The sequence below is a fragment of the Ictidomys tridecemlineatus genome, chromosome 5 (genome assembly GCF_052094955.1).
Source record: "Ictidomys tridecemlineatus isolate mIctTri1 chromosome 5, mIctTri1.hap1, whole genome shotgun sequence".
NCBI classification, from domain to species: Eukaryota; Metazoa; Chordata; class Mammalia; order Rodentia; family Sciuridae; genus Ictidomys; species Ictidomys tridecemlineatus.
In genome coordinates this window covers 139,977,485-139,995,891 of record NC_135481.1, presented here as the reverse complement: position 1 = coordinate 139,995,891, position 18,407 = coordinate 139,977,485, and the positions used below count along the sequence as shown (strand labels likewise).

General features: G+C 35.8%; 1 protein-coding gene across 12 annotated transcripts in view; it reads left to right on the top strand.

Annotated features, from left to right (window-relative positions):
• Akap13 (A-kinase anchoring protein 13) overlaps positions 1–18,407 on the top strand; it is a 315,221-nt gene that overhangs the window by 66,255 nt on the left and 230,559 nt on the right. For all 12 annotated transcript variants that reach the window (XM_078051200.1, XM_040275952.2, XM_021722882.3 and 9 more), the window contains one exon: positions 6,563–6,606. In XM_078051200.1, the coding sequence (XP_077907326.1) occupies positions 6,574–6,606 (33 nt within the window). In that variant the 5' untranslated portion in view covers positions 6,563–6,573. The remainder of the gene's footprint in view (positions 1–6,562; positions 6,607–18,407) is intronic.

Here is an 18,407-nt window from a genome sequence, read left to right as displayed (position 1 = left end):
ACAAAAATAACATTTGGGGAAGGTTGAGTCAGAGGTGCCTAGGGAGCACGCACGGAGAGATTTTCTCAGGTGATAAGGCTCTGGCACCCAGTCTACAAGCAGAGGCAAGTAAGCTGGCAGTGATTCTTCCCTGGGGAAGCAAGATGATCAGGACTGATGCTGAGACAGACCCCTCTTGATTATAAGTTTTGTGGCTGATGGGATTTGGTTAGGGACTGGGACGAAGACTCTAATGCAGATTCATCTGGAAGCCAGCTGTTGGCTTGCTGTACCTTAGGGGAGCCATGGTAGGGTTCTGGATTGGTTGTGACCAACAACAGATTCTGGGCTGTGTCTGGGCTTGAGTGTAGGTTATGTGATTATAAATATCTAATGCTACTTTTTGTGAATCTTTCAACATGCAATTGTAAATAACAGAAATTTGAACTGAGCTTAAAAAGGGTGGTGATGGTGGTGGGAGAGGGGCAGAAATTTTTTGATGCCATTTCTCTTGAATGGCTATGATTTCTTTATTGTAGAGCCAATTTAAATCTGTTTACATTTATAAGTCCTGTATTAAATCAGCAGGAGCCATATATGATTTCTCTCTGAAACTGCATAACTAGTTTCTAGGGGCTCAGGAAAATGAAAAAATTATCAACCATCATTGAGTCTTTGTGTTCCAGACATTGAGTTTAATAAACATAAGAAAAGGAGGCAGTACCCACTGCAAACACTATGCTATATTTTTTGGGCTTTTTAAATTAATTTTTTTAAAATTTATATATGACAGCAGAATGTATTACAATTCTTATTACACTTATAGAGCACAATTTTTCATATCTCCCGTTGTATACAAAGTATATTCACACCAATTCATGTCTTCATACATGTACTTATGGTAATGATTACCATCACATTCCACCATCATTTCTTTTTTTTTTTAAAGAGAGAGTGAAAGAGGAGAGTGAGAGAGAGAGAGAGAATTTTTATTATTTATTTTCTATTTCTAGCCCCACGCCCTTTTCCCTTTCCCTTACACCCCTCTGCCCTATCTAGAGTTCATCTATTCCTCCTGTGCTCCCCTTCCCTACTCCACTATGAATCAGCCTCCTTATATTAGAGAAAACAGCTCCATTCATGAACTTGCAAATGCCACGATTTTATTCTCTTTTATTGCTGAGTAATATTCCATTGTGTATAAATCCACATTTTTTTAAATCCATTTGTCTACTGAAGGACATCTAGGTTGATTCCACAGTTTAGCTATTGTGAATTGTGGTGCTATAAACATTGTTATGGCTGTGTCCCTGTAGTATGCTGCTTTTAAGTCCTTTGGGTATAGACAGAGGAGAGGGATAACTAGGTCAAATGGGGTTTCATTCTCAATTTTCCAAGGAATCTCTATTCTGCTTTGCATATTGGCTGCACCAATTTGCAGTCCCACCAGCAATGTACCTTTTTGCACACATCCTCGACAATGCTTACTGTTGTTTGTATTCATAATAGCTGCTATTCTTATGCTATATTCTTCCATGTGAATTTCAAAGTAAACTCTAAAAAAGTCTGAGTTTTGATTCTTTTAAATTTAATTTTTCAAAATACTTTTTATATTGAAAGAATTCTAACTTTTTAAAATTTCATAATATTTACTTTGTGTGTATGTGTGTTTGCCCTAAATTCATTATCATTTTGCCTATTGTATAATCTAGCATTGATTAAAGAATAAATTAGATGAGTTAATGTGGGAGTTAGTGTTTTTGTTTGCTGTTTTGATTTTTGTTTTAATTTGCTATGTTCATTTGTTTTCCTGTGGAGTATTAATACCCTATTGAACCCTATTTCCTTTCTGTCCTCTCTATATGCTATGGCTCCCCCATTTGTGATGAGGTCTTTGCTTTTGTTTTTTTGGTGGTAGTAAGTCTTGTGTCATGTGATAGTTGGGCAGAGCAATGCTATCTGCCAAATGAAAATAAGACACATGTTGTGGGCCTCAATATCATTGTTTCCCAAAGTATAGGCCAGAGTAGAAACATCATCAGATCTAGTCTGATTTGGTCTCTATGGTTGTGGGGGCAAGAATCTGCATTACTTAACAAGGCCTTCAACTGATACTCAAGTACACTAAGGTTCAAGAATCACTGTTTAAGGCTAACTGTACAATTATTAATTAGCGTAGCTACAGCAGAAGAAAAGCATTCATGAGTGCTGTCAGACTTCTTCAGTATCTCATTTAGGAAATATATTTGGTACATGTGGTATTTATATTTTTTATGCAGAACCTGGCATCTTCAACAGGAAAAGTCTATTTACTCTGTGTGCCCTGCTTCTTTCTTCTTTGTTCAGAATGTCTCTCTCCAGCCTCCCTGACTTCCTCAACCAGTATATAACAGGCTTATAGCCTCCAGCACCTATTCCTTAGAATTGAAGGAAAGACTCTTTGGATCCTGTTATTTTCCTCAAGAACTGAAAATTGACTCTTGTTACAAGAATCTAGAACATACAGTGTCATTGACTGTGTAACCCAGTCTTAGCAAGGTCCCTGGCCAGGGAGATTTATTTGAAACATATTCTGCCATGGAAATACTTGGAAGGTAAAAATCTTCTGTGTACACTTGGGTGAGACTAAAACAGCTATACCTTCCTGTTGGGACTGGGGCAGATGTGAGGGGTGATTTGCACACACCCCTCTTTGTGTGTGTATGTGAGTGTGTGTGTATATATATTTGTATGTATTTGGAAGCTTCCCTATTGTGAATGATAAAAACCATGTCAATTGAGTTGATAAGTTTATCAGACTGGGACAGCTGGTCCTTAAGAAATGAGATATCACTCAGCTAAACAGGCACTAGAAAGTTAATAGTTTAATTACCTGATATGATATTGGCCCCCCTGCCCAGCTTTTAAGAGACATTTCATTATAGGTGAAGCACCTGTTAAAGGATTCTGTAGTCTATTTGATTTCAGTTTTGCACTTTTAGGAAACTATGTCTTTTTAATCATATCCATATTAGTTGTGGTATGTTGAATGACAGGGAACTTTGCTCTGTGTATGTTTCTTACTGTTTTGCAAAAGTAATATCTGTTTGTTTGAATAGTTACAGTTAAGAAGCTGATAATTTAGGAATGAAATTTCCCTGCACTGCCCAGAGATACATACACTTAAGAATTCAATATTTGTTACCCCACATTCTTTTTTTTGTGGTTGTATCAGAAAGATATCTCTGGGTACCTGAAGGGTTTCATTTAGCCATTTATGGTTTTTAGATGTCTTTCATGGTTTATCTCTGTTGACATTCAGAAACTGCAAGAGAAAGAAGTGGTGGCTTCTCTGTGCTTGGCAGTGTGCTTTAAGTGCTGGACTTGGATTGTGTTTTTGATTCTTCCACCAACACTGTAGTGTAGGCAGGAATAATTAGGCTGTTTCTGTAAATAAGGAGGCTGAGTTTTAGACCAGTCAAGTGACTTTCTCAAAGTCACACCATGAATCTGGATTAATCTGATTCTTGTATAGAGAATGTTGTGCGGCACCCTATAATTTTCCTGTATTGAGGAGTGTTTTTTAGCTGACAACATCATTGAGACATAACAAAGCTGTTGAATATGGATGTAATCCTTCTTGAGCTTAAGAGGTATTTTGTTAGTTTTTAACTAAGGGTTGGCATACTGTCACCAGCTGGCTGACTCCAGCATATTGCCTCTTTTTGTAAGTAGTTTTATCAGAATGCAGCTATATTCATTTAAAAAAAATATGTTGTAACAGAGACAACCTGCAAAGCCTAAAATATTTGTTCAGCCTTTTACAGTGATGGCTGACTACTGCCATAGACACCAAATTTAATTTAGGTGTAGCTTCTTTTGTAACTTTTAAGATTTTGCATTCATTTGCTTAGGCACATTGGTTGGTGGAGGTGCTTTCTGTCTCCCTTTCTCTCTGAATCAGGTCATACTGCCATATCACTTCATGCCTGAGTTTCTGTGTAGTCCTGTATGGTGATTGAGTTTCTGCATACTCCTTTGTGAACAGCATGAATTTCAAAAATTCTAAAACTTGTGCTATTGTTTATCTTTTAAGCATTGTATGCCCATCTTTGGTTCATTCTGATGATGGTGTCCTCACTGTACCCTATGAAGAAAAGACTGACCATAGTTTATATCAAAATGCAGGAACACTTGTACCCATAACCTTTGCTTCTCTAAAGTACCTTAAGAGATTTATGTGTGTTAGGGGACAACATCAATTTATATAATTGAGACAGTTGCATTAAAATTGGGAGAGTATTATTTTGACATAAAGTGATTTTGTCACTTTTATATGACACTGAACTGTGAAATTTTGTTTTCTTTCAACATTTTAAAGTGAAAATATGGAAACAATAAAAACAGGCTGTGGCTATAGCTCAGTGGTAGAGTGCTTGCCTTCCACATGTGAGGAACTGGGTTCAATCTTCAGCACCACATAAAAGTAAATAAATATATTGTGTCTATCTACAACTTATTTTTTTAAAAAGAATAAAAACAATTATTATGCTTCTGTTTATTTCACACTCCTTACATTTATGACTGCTCAAAACTCTAGCTGGTTTTACTGTTGAGTGGTAGATTTGTTGATCGTACTTAATACCATGTCGTGTAGTCTTTTAATTTTGATATTTCTTCTTAGTCTTTCAAGTGCTAGGCAGTCTTTATTGTCAGTATTTCTCATGTATTGGTTGTAACATGAAAACAGCCCTATTGGACTTGTGAATTTGCTTTAAGTCATTCATTGCTCTCTAGGTAAGGAAGAAATTGTAGGGTTTTTTCCTAACATTCTGTCTTGAAACCATTGCATGGACAGAGTACATTTCTTTAGCTTTCTTTTTGGGAAGGCTTGATCAGAACTGGCAATGTGGAGAAAAAAATGTATTGGTATCACACAGTGTTTGAATTTAGGCTCTCCCATTTACCTTTTGCTCTTTGTGTTAAATATGTTTAATTTTTGAAAAGACTCCCCCACCAGTGAAATGAGAAAAGTGATCTTTTTTTTTTTTTTATGGAGAATGAATACAATATCATGTATAAAACCCAATGAAATTTAGTTCTCTTTCCCCTCATGTGTCATCATTGAAGAAGTCTAAAACCAATCTGTTTCTGGAGCCTTCTGGTCATTACTTTTATTACTTTTGACAGATATATTCTTTTCAGTAGCCTGTGTTGCCAACAACACAATGACCTGGCTCTTTGACCAGTGGGAGAGGACAGACACTTTGTCATCCCTCTTTAATCCTCTTATCAGAGCAACTTGTTATGGGTTATGGCTTTGAAATACATTTGGATAAACACATAGTTCAAGCAGTTCAGATGGCATCAGCTCTTCATTAGAGCCCTCTGAGCTCTCTCATCTCTCAGTTCACATCTGTATGCAGTGGGAGCCCCTCAGATAGTTGATATTGTGGTCCTTACACAGTATTCCAAGTTTCCTTGGCAAATTATGGAGCATAAGAGGGCTGAAAAGTCATTAGTTTGTACCCATAGATTTCTCTAATTCTTGTGGGTTACCAGTGTGTTAATTTTCATATCAGTTTCTTCTGCCTGTGATGGAACACTTCTTAAGTTATTCAACACACATTAGTTTATAAATTTATAGGTTCTTTAAATCCCATATCTCAGCAAGTCTGAACAGGACCGGGAAAGCTGATTAAAGGCCAGAGAGCACAGTGAGTTAATTTTAAATTAAATGGATATTTAATACATTGAGCAATTACTCAATCCTGCCATTTTTTAATCAGTGTTTGTTATTTGAATCTGAAATATAATTAAAATTTTCCACTAAAAGAATTAGTTACTATTACATTTCTTAAAATTGGTTTTTAGTGTAGATTTCTTTAGGTGTGCTGGAAGGAAAGAGTGCCCTGAAGATCAGCTTATAGTCACATTCAGGATGTTTATCATTCTGAAATCCCACATGCTATTCTTAATATTCAGAAATGTGTTATATAATATTGGGAATCTTCTGTAAAGTTCTTCATAAGATTTTTGTGAGCATTCATTTAATGACAAATAATTAAGGAATTCAGCTATTAATTTTGAGGAAGGTGAGTTTTTACCTGTTAAAGGCAAGCTGCATCTTCTCTGAGAAGATGGCAGTGAGCAAAAGAACTCTAGTGGTCTTTTGCTACTTCCTTTCCCTTTCCCCAAACTCCTTAGTGGGACTAGGGGGATATCTTGGGTAGAGCAGCATTTTGTGAGTTTGGTGGGTTATACAGAAGCACAAATGAACATTTAATGGTTTTGCTTTGGTAAATGCTTTAAATATCTGATCAATGGTTTTCTGTGACAGTCAAGCCTTTGTCTTTCTTCTTCAATTAGAAAATCATTCTCCCCACTTGAAAAGTGGCTGGAATACAAGGAATTCTGTAATCCTTGAGCCTCCTTTTTCCCAAATCTCTAAGGAAAGCTGAACACGCATGCGCGCGCACACATATATACACACACACAGTAACCTCAGACATAGGATTGTACTCTTAGAGCTGTGGGTGATTTTTATATTTTTGGTGACCATTTCCAATTTAATTCTCATTTATTTCTTCAATTTCTGTTTCAGTGTTCTGGGCAATGAAACTTAATCCACAACAAGCTCCATTATATGTGAGTAAATGTGATTTCTTTTCATTTTGTACTTATCTGTGTTGTTCATTATTTGTAATAAACTCATACTCTTGTGATAGAGATTACCAAATAATTTTTTATGCATCAGGAATTGAGTTTGATTTAGTAAATACTAAATTGACTAGTACATGATGAAACTGAGCTGAGAACAAATAATACCTGTAAGACTTGTGAGGTAATCTAGTCAGGGTGATAAGATGTACCTATGAAACAAATTGCCCTGCAAATAGTACTATACTGTGGCTTCTTTCTTTTATTGCTGTACGTTTCTGTAAAATTTAAATGGAGATTTTCCCCATTCCCATTGTGAGTTACCTTGTGTTGCAGCTAGGTGGCACCCTGTCATTGGCAAGAGTGTTGTTTACCTTAAGACTGGGTGAAAGCTGACACACCATTCTTGAAGAGAGTGAATTATAGGATGAAATGGATAAATTAACAGGTTGAGGCTGGACAAGGAGTGTAAGTGCATTGACTTCATTGGGGGGCTGGAAAGGTGCTTATTAGGGAGGAGCCATCTAGAGCTACTGACAGAGCTGTGAGAGGCCAGAGGAAGTTGGGTTGCTATGTTCTGGAGAGGGTGAGAAAAGTTTTGTGATAGGATTTGAGTCAGGCCTTGAATCAGGACCAATTAGATGGTTGAAACATCTCCTTAATTTGTTTAGGACAAAAGGGAGATGGGCAAATAAGGGTGGTGTTAGTTGAGTGGTGGTAGGGTAAATTCCAGCTGAATTTCTGTTGGGGAATCATGTGGGATAACTATAGAGTGTTGAAGCTTAGTTCCAAAGGAAGACAAGGTGAGGGAATTTTGTTTTTTGACCACCAAGGAGTCATTGATGATGTATATTTTAAAACTGCTGTTCATTATGTATTTAATTATTTTTAACCATTGCTGTTTACAGTCGTTATTTTTTTCCAACATGAGTCATTCATATAATTCTTATGCATAGTTGATTTTGTTAATTTTAACATATAAAGAAAAATACATGCTCTTAGAAAATATTTTATGTATTTATTTTCTTTCCTGATTACTTGGGAATGATATATGTTCATCAGTTAGTTTTCATGTGAATTGAATGCCTTAGGTTTTTCTAGAGCATCTTTGTTGATTCACATAGCATATATTCTCCCTTTCAAAAGTATAATTAATTGGCTTTTTATATACAGGTAGAGAATCCCTTGTCTGAAATACTTGGGACCAGAAATGTTTCATGTTTTGAATTTTTTCTGATTTTGAAATATCTGTGTATATATAATGAGCTATCTTAGGACCCAAGTCTAAATATGAAATCAATTTGTTTTATGTACATATTCGACACACAACCCCAAATTAATTTTAAATAATTTTGTGTGACATTTTCAGGTGTGGAGTTTTCTACTGTGGCATCATATTGGTGCTCAAAAAGTTTTGTGTTTTGGAAAAGCATTTTGGATTTTATTTAGATTAGGGATGCTCAGTCTACATTTCCCTTTGTGCCATTATGATCATTATCTAACTTTAGGACATTTTTATCACTCCCAAAGAAATGTCATACTCATTAGTAGTTCACTTCCCACTCCTCCCAGCGCTTAGCAACCACTTATTTACTTATCTTTATTGATTTATCTATTCTACAAACTTCATGTAGTTGGAGTCAACTATCTGTGACCTTTTGAGACTCTCTTTTTAACAGCATGCTTTCAAGTTTTAACTATTTTAGAGCTTGTGTTGATATTTTTTATTGATGAATAATCTGATGTGTATCTATCTATGTTTATCCATTCTAGTTATTGTTCATTCGAGTCCTTTCCACTTTTTGTTGTTATGAATAGTGTTGTTTTATAGGAATACAACCACACACTTGGGTATACACACTAAGAGTAAAATTGTTTAGTTATATGATAACTCTGTTTAATATATTGAGAAATTGCCAAACTGTTTTCCATGATGGCTATTGTATTTTACATTCTCATCAGCAGTGCATGAGACTTTCCATTTCTATCTTTGCCAATGTTTTTATTGTCTGACTTTTGGATTGTAGCCCTGTTGGTGGGTGTGGAGTGATATCTTATTGTAGTTTTGATTTGCATCACCTAAATGGCTAATGATTTTGATCACTTTTTTCATGTGCTTGCTTGTCATTTATATATCTTTAAAGAAATATCTATTCAGATTTCTTGCCCATTTAAAAATTGAATTGTCTTTTATTATTGAGTTGTAAAGATTCTTTGTATAGTCTGGGCTCAAGTTCCTTATGTGGTTTGTGATTTGCAAAATGTGCTGTTCTATGGGTTGTCATTTTACTTTCTTAGTGATGTTCTTTGAAGTTCAAAAAGTTTCCATTTTGACTAGGGCTGTAGCTCAGTGGTAGAGCACCGGCCTTGTACATGTGAGGCACTGGGTTCGATCCTCAGCACCACATAAATAAATATATTGTGTCCATCTAGAACTAAAAAAAAATTTAAAAAAATTTCCATTTTGATAATGCCCAGATTATTATTTATTTATCACTTATACTTTTGGTATCCTATCTAAGAGTTCTTTGCAGAAACCAAGTTCACAGAGATTGACTCCTGTGTCTTCATCTAGGGATTTTATAGTCCGCATCTTAATTCCCAGAAACTGAATGTATTTACCTTATACTGTAAAAGGATCTTCTTATTAATTAAATTATGGATCTTAAGATGGAAGATTATCCTGGTGATCCATTGCAATCATTGGGATTCTTATAAGTAAAAAGAGGGTTTGAAGAGAGTTGGGGTCAGTTTCAGAGATTTGAAGATGCCACACTGCTGAATTTGAAGGTGAAGAAAGGAACCATAAGCCCAGGAATTACAGCCTCTAGAAACTGGAAAAAGCAGATAACACTTTTTCTCTCTAGAAACTTCAGAAGGAACATAGCCCTGCTAATAACCTGGTTTTTAGTCCAGTAAAAGTCATTTTAGCCATCTGACTTTTAATATCTATGTGAGTTCTTTAAAGCTACTGAGTTGGTGGTATGGTGTTTTTTGTAACAGTAACAGAAAACTATTCTGTAGTAGTTTGGGAAAAATTATTAATGGTAGTATGAAGGATAATTGGGAAGAAGAGGGTAGAGGCAGAAAGATCAGTTAGAAGCCTCCTGATCTTTCCTTCTTGGAGTCTACTAGAACTACAGAGTTAATAAAAACCTTCGATATTATCTGCTTCAACCCCATTCCATCTTAGAGATGAGGAGATGAGGTCTGAATGTGTTGTGATAAAAGGCATAGCTCACTGGTGGTAAAATTGTGATTTGAGTCTGTGTTTTCTAAAATTAGTCATAGAAACCAATGTAAACCTTGTTAAGCTTATACAAGTTTCATTCTTCTAGGGAAGCAAGGTTCAGCCTTGCTTTGTATATAATTATGTGTTGAAGTGAACTTAACAGACTTTACTGAAGAATCGCTTAAACTTCAGGTTTCAGATACATTTATTATTAGTAATAAGAAGGGTAGTTTGTTATCCTTTTACAAAGGGAAGTGACAGTATATTGTACTCTCAATTAGTTAACTGAGTCAAATCATAGTGATTTATGCTGTTTTGGTGAAGAAAAATACTAGTTATAGGTGAGTTTGTTGAACTTGAGGTACAGTTCTCTGCATCTGTAAAGACAGACAATGATCAAAGGAATGGCAAGATTATGTTGAAGTTTTTCTTTTAGTTCATATTTGGGATCAATTAGGGGTGGGCATCATTGGTAGGAGAGAGAAAACTGCTACTAAATATGAAAAACACATAATCCTGAGAACTTATTTCTACAAGTTAAGAAAAAAATAGGCTAGATTCCAAATAAATATTTTAATCGGTCTTTAAATAAAGATGCATCCGGAATAAGTAGCAGTTGTAAAAAAGTTTCTATACTGTGCAGGTGGAAGTATGTACTGTTGAATGTTTAAATGAAACTCCTTTAATGATTTTTTTTTTAAAATGTTCACAGTGGGATGGCTTAGAACTTTTTTCTGGGGTGGGGGGTACTAGGGATTGAACCCAGGGACACTTAACCACTGAGTCATATCCCCAGCCCTTTTAAAAACTATTTTATTAGATACAGGGTCTCACTGAGTTGCTTAGTGCCTTGTTAAGTTGCTGAGACTGGCTTTGAACTCGCAATCCTCAGCCTCACGAGCTGCTGGGATTTACAGGTGTGTGCCATCGTGCCTGGCTGGCTTAGAACTTTTGACAACCAGGAGTGCAACGTGACTATGCCTTTGTTTCTTGTCTTATCAGTTCTTATTCCTTGAGTACAGCCTTTGTGTTAGGCAGTGTATAGTTACATTACTAGGTCAGGTATTTCTAACAGCCTCCACAGAAATATTGATTATTGCCAGGTGGATTTATAAGGTTTCATTAGGTGGTGGTGGTAAAACCTCTGAAAAGCTTAGTAATACCCCTTTTTGTGTGATGGTGTACATAGGTTAATGTGTTGAAAATGGAAAGACAGCGGCAGATGAAAGAAATATTTTTAAAAAAGGACTGAACACTTCATTCGAAATGGGGAGTGAAAGAGAAGACAGACTGAATGACAGTTGACAGAAAATTTTGAATGGGTGACAGCTGATGCCATTATCAGGCATAGGGAGGCAGTGATGAACTTGTTCTTTTTTTTTTTAAATTTTTTATTTTTTTTATTGGTTGTTCACAAGATGAACTTGTTCTTTAAACAAAGAACACATGAGTGTCCTCTTGATAGCAAGAGATTTGGGCTTGGAATTGTGGGGCAAGGATGTTGGGTTTAAAGTAGGGAAAGTACACATCATCTCTAAAAATTGGTACTTCTTACTGTGAGAATAAATAAGCTCTTTAAGATAAAAGAGTAGATGGAATTATAATTAGTGGAGAATGGGAAGGAAGGCAAAGTTAAGTCAGGAGAAGAGGAATTCCAGAAACCTTAGTTGCGTTTGAGCCTTTAATATATTTTTTTTTGATTGTAGCATTCTTCATTTTTATTTCCTTTTTCTAGATTATTATTTTATTTTATTTTATTTTTTATTGGTTGTTCACAACATGACAAAGCTCTTGACATATCATATTTCATACATTAGATTGAATTGGGTTATGAACTCCCAATTTTTACCCCAAATGCAGATTGCAGAATCACATCGGTTACACATCCACATTTTTACATAATGCCCTATTGTATTATGTAAACTGTTGTATTCTGCTACCTTTCCAATCCCCTACTATTCCCCCTCCCCTCCCCTCCCATCTTCTCTCTCTACCCCATCTACTGTAATTCATTACTCTCCTTGTTTATTTTCCCATTCCCCTCACAACCTCTTATATGTAATTTTGTATAGCAATGAGGGTCTCCCTTCATTTCCATGCAATTTCCCTTTTCTCTCCCTTTCCCTCCCATCTCATGTCTCTGTTTAAAGTTAATCTTTTTTTTTTCCTGCTCTTCCTCCTTACTCTGTTCATAGTTGCTCTCATTATATCAAAGAAGACATTTGATATTTGTTTTTTAGGGATTGGCTAGCTTCACTAAGCATCTGCTCTAGTACCATCCATTTCCCTGCAAATTCCATGATTTTGTCATTTTTTAGTGCAGCGTAATATTCCATAGTGTATACTATGAGCCTTTAATATTTTATTCCTAAGAGTCAATTAATCTCACTCACGTGTAAGGATTAGATGTGAATTTTGGGCTGGAGCTGGGGAATTCTGACATTAGGTGTCCTCTTTATACCAAGTCCTGTTCTGGATGTTAACAGTTTACCCATGAACAAAACATACAGTCCCTTCTCTTATGGTACTTGCATTACAGTGTGCAGGGGCAGATGATTTAGAGAACCTAACAGGAATAAAAGGTCTATGAAAATAAATAAAACCAGAGGATATGATGGTGGCTAGAGCTATTTTGTTTTAGGTGGATGGTGAGGGGAGGCTTCTGAGGGGAGGGACATGCCGAATGAGGTGAAACCTGAGTGACTGGGAGGAGCTATCATTGTGAAAATGTTGGCATTATTCTGCCTCAAGGGAATAAAATGCAAAAGCTCTAAAGTGAGTACCAACTTGATGTGTTTGAGGGACAGAAAGAATAGTGACTGGGTCTTAGTGAGGACAAAGGCGGGCTGGGCCTGTTTTCTCCTCCAGAATGAAGTTGGAGACTTAGGAGATAAGGGAAAAGTTATATCTTATAGAATTTCACAGATGGTTGACTCTCCCTTGGGTCTACCTTGCCTTACATTTGGTTTATGCTTGGAAAGCTTTAGTGGCCCTAGCGGCTTGGAGTTATGTCAGACTTGTTAGAGATATCATTTATCCTAATGTGTATCTGCTGGGCTGCCTGGATTCTTGAGGAAAAATAGTTTTAGATCTTTTTAGTAATTTCTAAGCTCCATGTTTCAGGTATAAGTAGATATCCTTTAATTGAGAAATATCTTTTAGTGGAGATGGCTCTCACTTACCTGAGTTTTATTTAAAAAAAAGTTGGCTTTGTTTTTATATTCTTCCTTTGCTAAAAGTATTTTTTTTTGGGAGGAAAACCCCACCATATTTTTATAATTTGCTATTGGTCCATTTCACTAATTTGCTCTTGGTTTTCCCTGAATACTTTACCTAATGGTATGTAAACTTCTTTTGCATCTCTATAATCTTTCAGGAGACAACCTGTAATAACAAGAGCTCATGTTTGAATAGTATCTAATAGTTTAAAAAGCTCATTTTCATACTTTATGACATTTGGGTTTCACAGTAAAGTTGTGAAGGTAGAGGAAGCTGTGTTGTCATTTGAGGAATCATAATTTCAAGATGGCTCAGTTAATAAATGACAAGGGGGGGGGGTCTAAGCAAAATTGGACCTCTCAAATCCATTTTCCAAACTGTCTTACTGTAAGTTCACAGCAGTTCCATAAAAATGAAAATGTTAATATCATTTTAGACTTTTTTCTTGTAAGTACCTCAGATTTAATCTTCCATGTTACCTGTTTTTAAAAATCTTAAAAACTTACTTGAAATAAGTTTAGGCTTACAGATAAATGGTAAGAACATAATTTTATCTCTAATCATCCCAGTAACATTTATTCGTATTTGCTTATCATTATCTATATTATGTACTTTTATGTTTTTGAGTCATTTGAAAGTTGTATACATTATATCCCATTCCCTGTGTTTCAACTTTATTTTCTAAGAACTAGGGCCTCTTTCACAATCCCTACAGTTAACAAAAACTGGAATTGTAACACTGATGTCATACTCTTGTGGAAGCCTATCTCTGAATTTCTGTATCCCAGTAATATCCTTTATAAAACATCTTTTACATCCTACCCAATCCAGAATTTAATTCAGAATTACACATTGTATTTATATCTCTGTAGTTTCTTAATCAGTAACAATTCCTCTCTTTAGACTCTTAATCCATAATAATTCCTGTTTTACTTTGTCTTTCATGATATAGACACTTGTGGAGAATATAAGCAAGTTGTTTTGTAGGAGTTTGGGTTTGCGTGATTTTTTTTTTCCTGGTTTTGGCAAAAGTACTGCATAAATTATGCCCTCATTGGTGTATAACCTGAGGACACTTAACATTCTTTTAAAAAATACCTTTATTTTACTCATTTATTTTTATGAGGTTCTAAGGGTCGAATCTAGTGCCTCATGTGCTAGGCAAGTGCTTGAACACTGACCTACAACCCCTGCCCCGACACTTAACATATTCTTGTCTAATTATTAAAGATGTTGACTTTGGTCAATTGGTTAAGGTGATGTTGAATACATAAATTTATCTGTTTGAGAGGAATTGGATATTTTAAGGAGATGGTGTGAGTGAGTGCTCATTTTGCCCCTCTAATGTTTTCTCTAGTTTGGAAGCACCTTTTACATATTGGATTATCCTAAAATGGGACACCCTTGTTCTCTGTAAGTTATGTCTTTGAAAATAGGTAAAAGGGCTAACTTCAGCAGAGAGCTCATTATGAATAATGAATTGCTTGAGATTTGAGCAGAACATTGTCTCTACCTTTGTAGCTATACATGGTTTATAAACAAATGTAATTCCCATCTGAACTATCACAACTGTAATATGGATGTAGTGAGCACTCAGTAAGCATTGATATGGTGAGTGAATGAAAAGCAGGATAGATAAAGCTAATATTTTAGGCAATTCACTTCTTTTGGTTAGAACAGTTCCCTTTCAAATTGCTCACTTGTTCTTGGCTTTTATTTATTAATTTACCCTGTGTATGCCCAGAATTTCAGTGATGTCACCGTTGTAATTGAAGATGTTGCTAACAAGGAAAAGTGATTGAAGACGTTGCTAACAAGGAAACACTTAGTTGAAAAACATGCTAGAAACTGTGTCTGTATCTTGACTCCTGAGTCATTATTAACATTAGTCCTTATGGGACTTGGGATCTGAACTACTTGTTTGCAGTAAACCATGTGACTGCTAATATATTTTATGAACAGTATATGTATCCTTTGGCTCTAAAACGTTAGGATAGTGTTTTCCCCAAGGAGAGAAGGGATGAGGAGTGCTGTCTGATAAAAGAAAAATTCAGGTACATGAAGGAAATGTTGGTAGTTAGAAACTAAATAGGCCCTGCCACTACTCCCACACACTAAGCACTTCCAGAGCTAGTAACCACACTAGCAGCAGTAAATATATCCTCCCCCAGACTAACAGCTGAAAAGGAAGGAAGATTTTTAGACTTCCAAAGGAGGAGGAAAGGGATTTGATGTCTCTTATCATAGGTTAAAGGTACAAGGAGACAGTAGCTCTCAAGAATTAGAGAAGATTTGGATGAATCCCATACTTTCTATACTGGTGAGTCACTTCTGTCCTACCACCACTTTGCACCCAAGTGAATGTCCTACAGTCAACTCTACAAGTGGGAATGGACTTTGTGAGAGAGGTCAGCCTGGGTGAAAAATTTGATGAGTCATAGGTGTCACTGTGTTTTGGAGATGGGTGAGCCCAATTTTCTGGAAGATTGGGGAAAGTGAGCAACAAGGAGATTGAAGGATTGGTTTATAGTTCCAAAGGGGCTATGATTATAAGGTTAGGTGGCAGAACTTGCAGATAATTAGTCTGCCCAATGTGCAGGAGGTAGGCCAAGACAACTAATGAATTGGTCTGAATTTAAGATTCAGACTATATGTACAGAATACTTACAGTGTAAGTTATGGAATAAATGGCCCAAGAGGAAAAAATGTAGCAAGGTGAAGAAGGGAGTAATGTTTGAAAAGAGAGCTCCTTGTTGGATTGGACAGGTAAGGATTAGAATTTCTTTGTAAGCCGTAGACACATAGAGTAGTTTATGATTATTATTTGAAATTACTCTTAAGTGGGAGAAATAGAATAAAATATGTATTGTAATTTTTGACTTAGGGAAGTCAGTAATAGTTATAAAATATATGATTGGATATTTCATATTTATACTTAGAGCTTCTTCAAGAGGATGGTGAATTGTTAGCTCTGGACCAGTGAGAGTCATGTCAAGATCATGGAACAGGAAGGCATTTCTCATGTAAAGTGCAACTTCAGCATAGGTTCTTTGATGCCTTTTCTGTATTAGAATAATATTCTTTACTGGTTTTCAAAGTGTTGCAATGGTCTACGGATACCTTGTGGTTAATGTCACATGCAACTTTGAGCACTCTAGAGGAGATTACTGGGCCTAACACTGACCATAATGGTTTATATAAGACATCTATGATCCCGTAACCAAAATGACTGTAAGAACACATTGAAAGAGGAAACATTTGGGGTGCGTTTCTCAGATTCTTCAATTAGAAACTTGCTTTTTTATGTCTATAAAGAATATTTTTTCTACATGAACTTATGTCTATGCCTCTCTCAGGAAACCAAAGACATTTTCCCCCTGCAAAGTCATCTTTAAAAAGTACTTTAATTTGATAAGACATGCAGATGCACGATATAAATTTTGTTCTGAGACATGTTGCAATGTAATATATGGGCTAATAATCATTACCTGCCATATGTTTGGGATAAAACCCATGTTTATTAGATTTTCAAGGGGAAGAGCCATTTCAATTACAAAACAAATTTCCAGAACCTCAACAGAGCTGGCTTATTATGTTCCTCTTCCTTTCTTCTTTTTTCTCTTAGTACTGAATATTTTTGCATGTTACAGCTTTTGGAAGGAGGCAAAAACTTCCTGATAATAGAGGAACATCGTAAGAAGAAAAATTCTGGCACTAGATAACTTTCATTATTTAAAAAGCACAAAACAAAACCATTTCTAATGAATGATTTTAACTGTAGCTGTTAGAATATGGATCAATCTTTATGGTGTTATTGTTCTCTGTTTTCTAAGGGAATGAAAAAGTATAATAAGATACTGTATTTCCTGAGAACCTATTTTTGGCAATGTACTATAGCCAGCAACTTAATATACATTGCTTGTTTTAATCTAACAGCAAACAAAGGGTTTGGTTAATATTTCCACTTTACATCCAGAGAAATGAAGATTGAGAGGGGGCCACTAGCAGCTGCAGTGGAGGTAGGATTCAGATATTGTGAATGGCTAAAAATACCATTTAAAAAGGAAAATCAGAAAGGCATATCTCTTACACTTGCATTTAGATCTTGGAAAACAGTTTTTTTTTAATTTCTCGCTACCACACTGGATTCTTGTCCACTCTGGACTTAAGGTTTCCAGCCTCAGGTAAGACTTAGACTTTGTGTGGTAGATTAATGTGGTCTGCTCATGCTAATTAAAGCAAACCTCAGAACTCAGATGATACTAGAAGATAAGTGTGCCAGTGCAGATATTTGCTCAGAGGGAGGAGGCTGTAAAACTTTAATCAGTTAAAGAAAAAAAAAATGTTCCTGAGTAAGTACAGTTTGCATTAGTTAGTGTTTTAAAAGAACTGTAGAACTTAGGTTGCCTGAGCTTAATGTTCTCAGTGTCCTGATTGTAGAGAAGAGGACCAGTTTAGTCATCTCACAGTTTTATCATTGTTCTTGGGAAATGTATTTCTGTAGCTGTAGTTGAAATAATCTGTGATTCTCATTTGGCTGTTTGTTTGCATTGTGCGACTACAAAATGCATTATCAGCCTTCTGATCTCTTAAATGGATTACCAACCTGGGTTAACAATACATTTCTCATGGGTCTACTCCAATATTTTGTGGACTTGTGGCCCTGTCCAGCCAAATCTAAGACCTGTATTTAAACAACAACACTTTGTCACTAGTGCCAGCAGAAATAAGGAAGTCAAGTGTTCCTCAATCTGGCTTTTGATAGTTTTACAGAGCAAGAATTGCAGAAGAAATTTTGTTGGACGTCTTAATCAGTTTCGGAAACTTGCTTTCAAGTTAATATGCTTTACATTTGTAAATAGTATTTTCTTTTTGGTACTGGGGATTGAACCCAAGGGCTATTAACCAATCCCTTTTTATATTTTATTTTGAGAGGGTCTTGCAAAGTTACTTAGGGCCTCACCACATTACTGAGGCTGGCTCTAAACTGGTGATTCTTTTGCTTTAGCCTCCTGAGCCACTGGGATTATAAGGTATGTGCCATCATGTCCAGCTGTAAGTAGTATTTTCTTACTTTTCCTTGGCACTTGCAAAACAGACAAAGTATGTAGGTCAGAGACTTACAGCATGATTTTTATAATAATTTGATGTTTTCTAAGCTTTTTAGTGAAAAAAAAAGACTTGCTGTCTAATGAAGATTGAAATGTAATGTTCTGTACCTTTAGTTTATTCAGAACAAGTCTTTATGAAGTACCAATTAGGTGAATTAAAGAAAATTGAAGAAATTAAGAAGATACTAAAGAAAAAGATTCTTTCATTGGGGAGGCAGGGGCTCAGA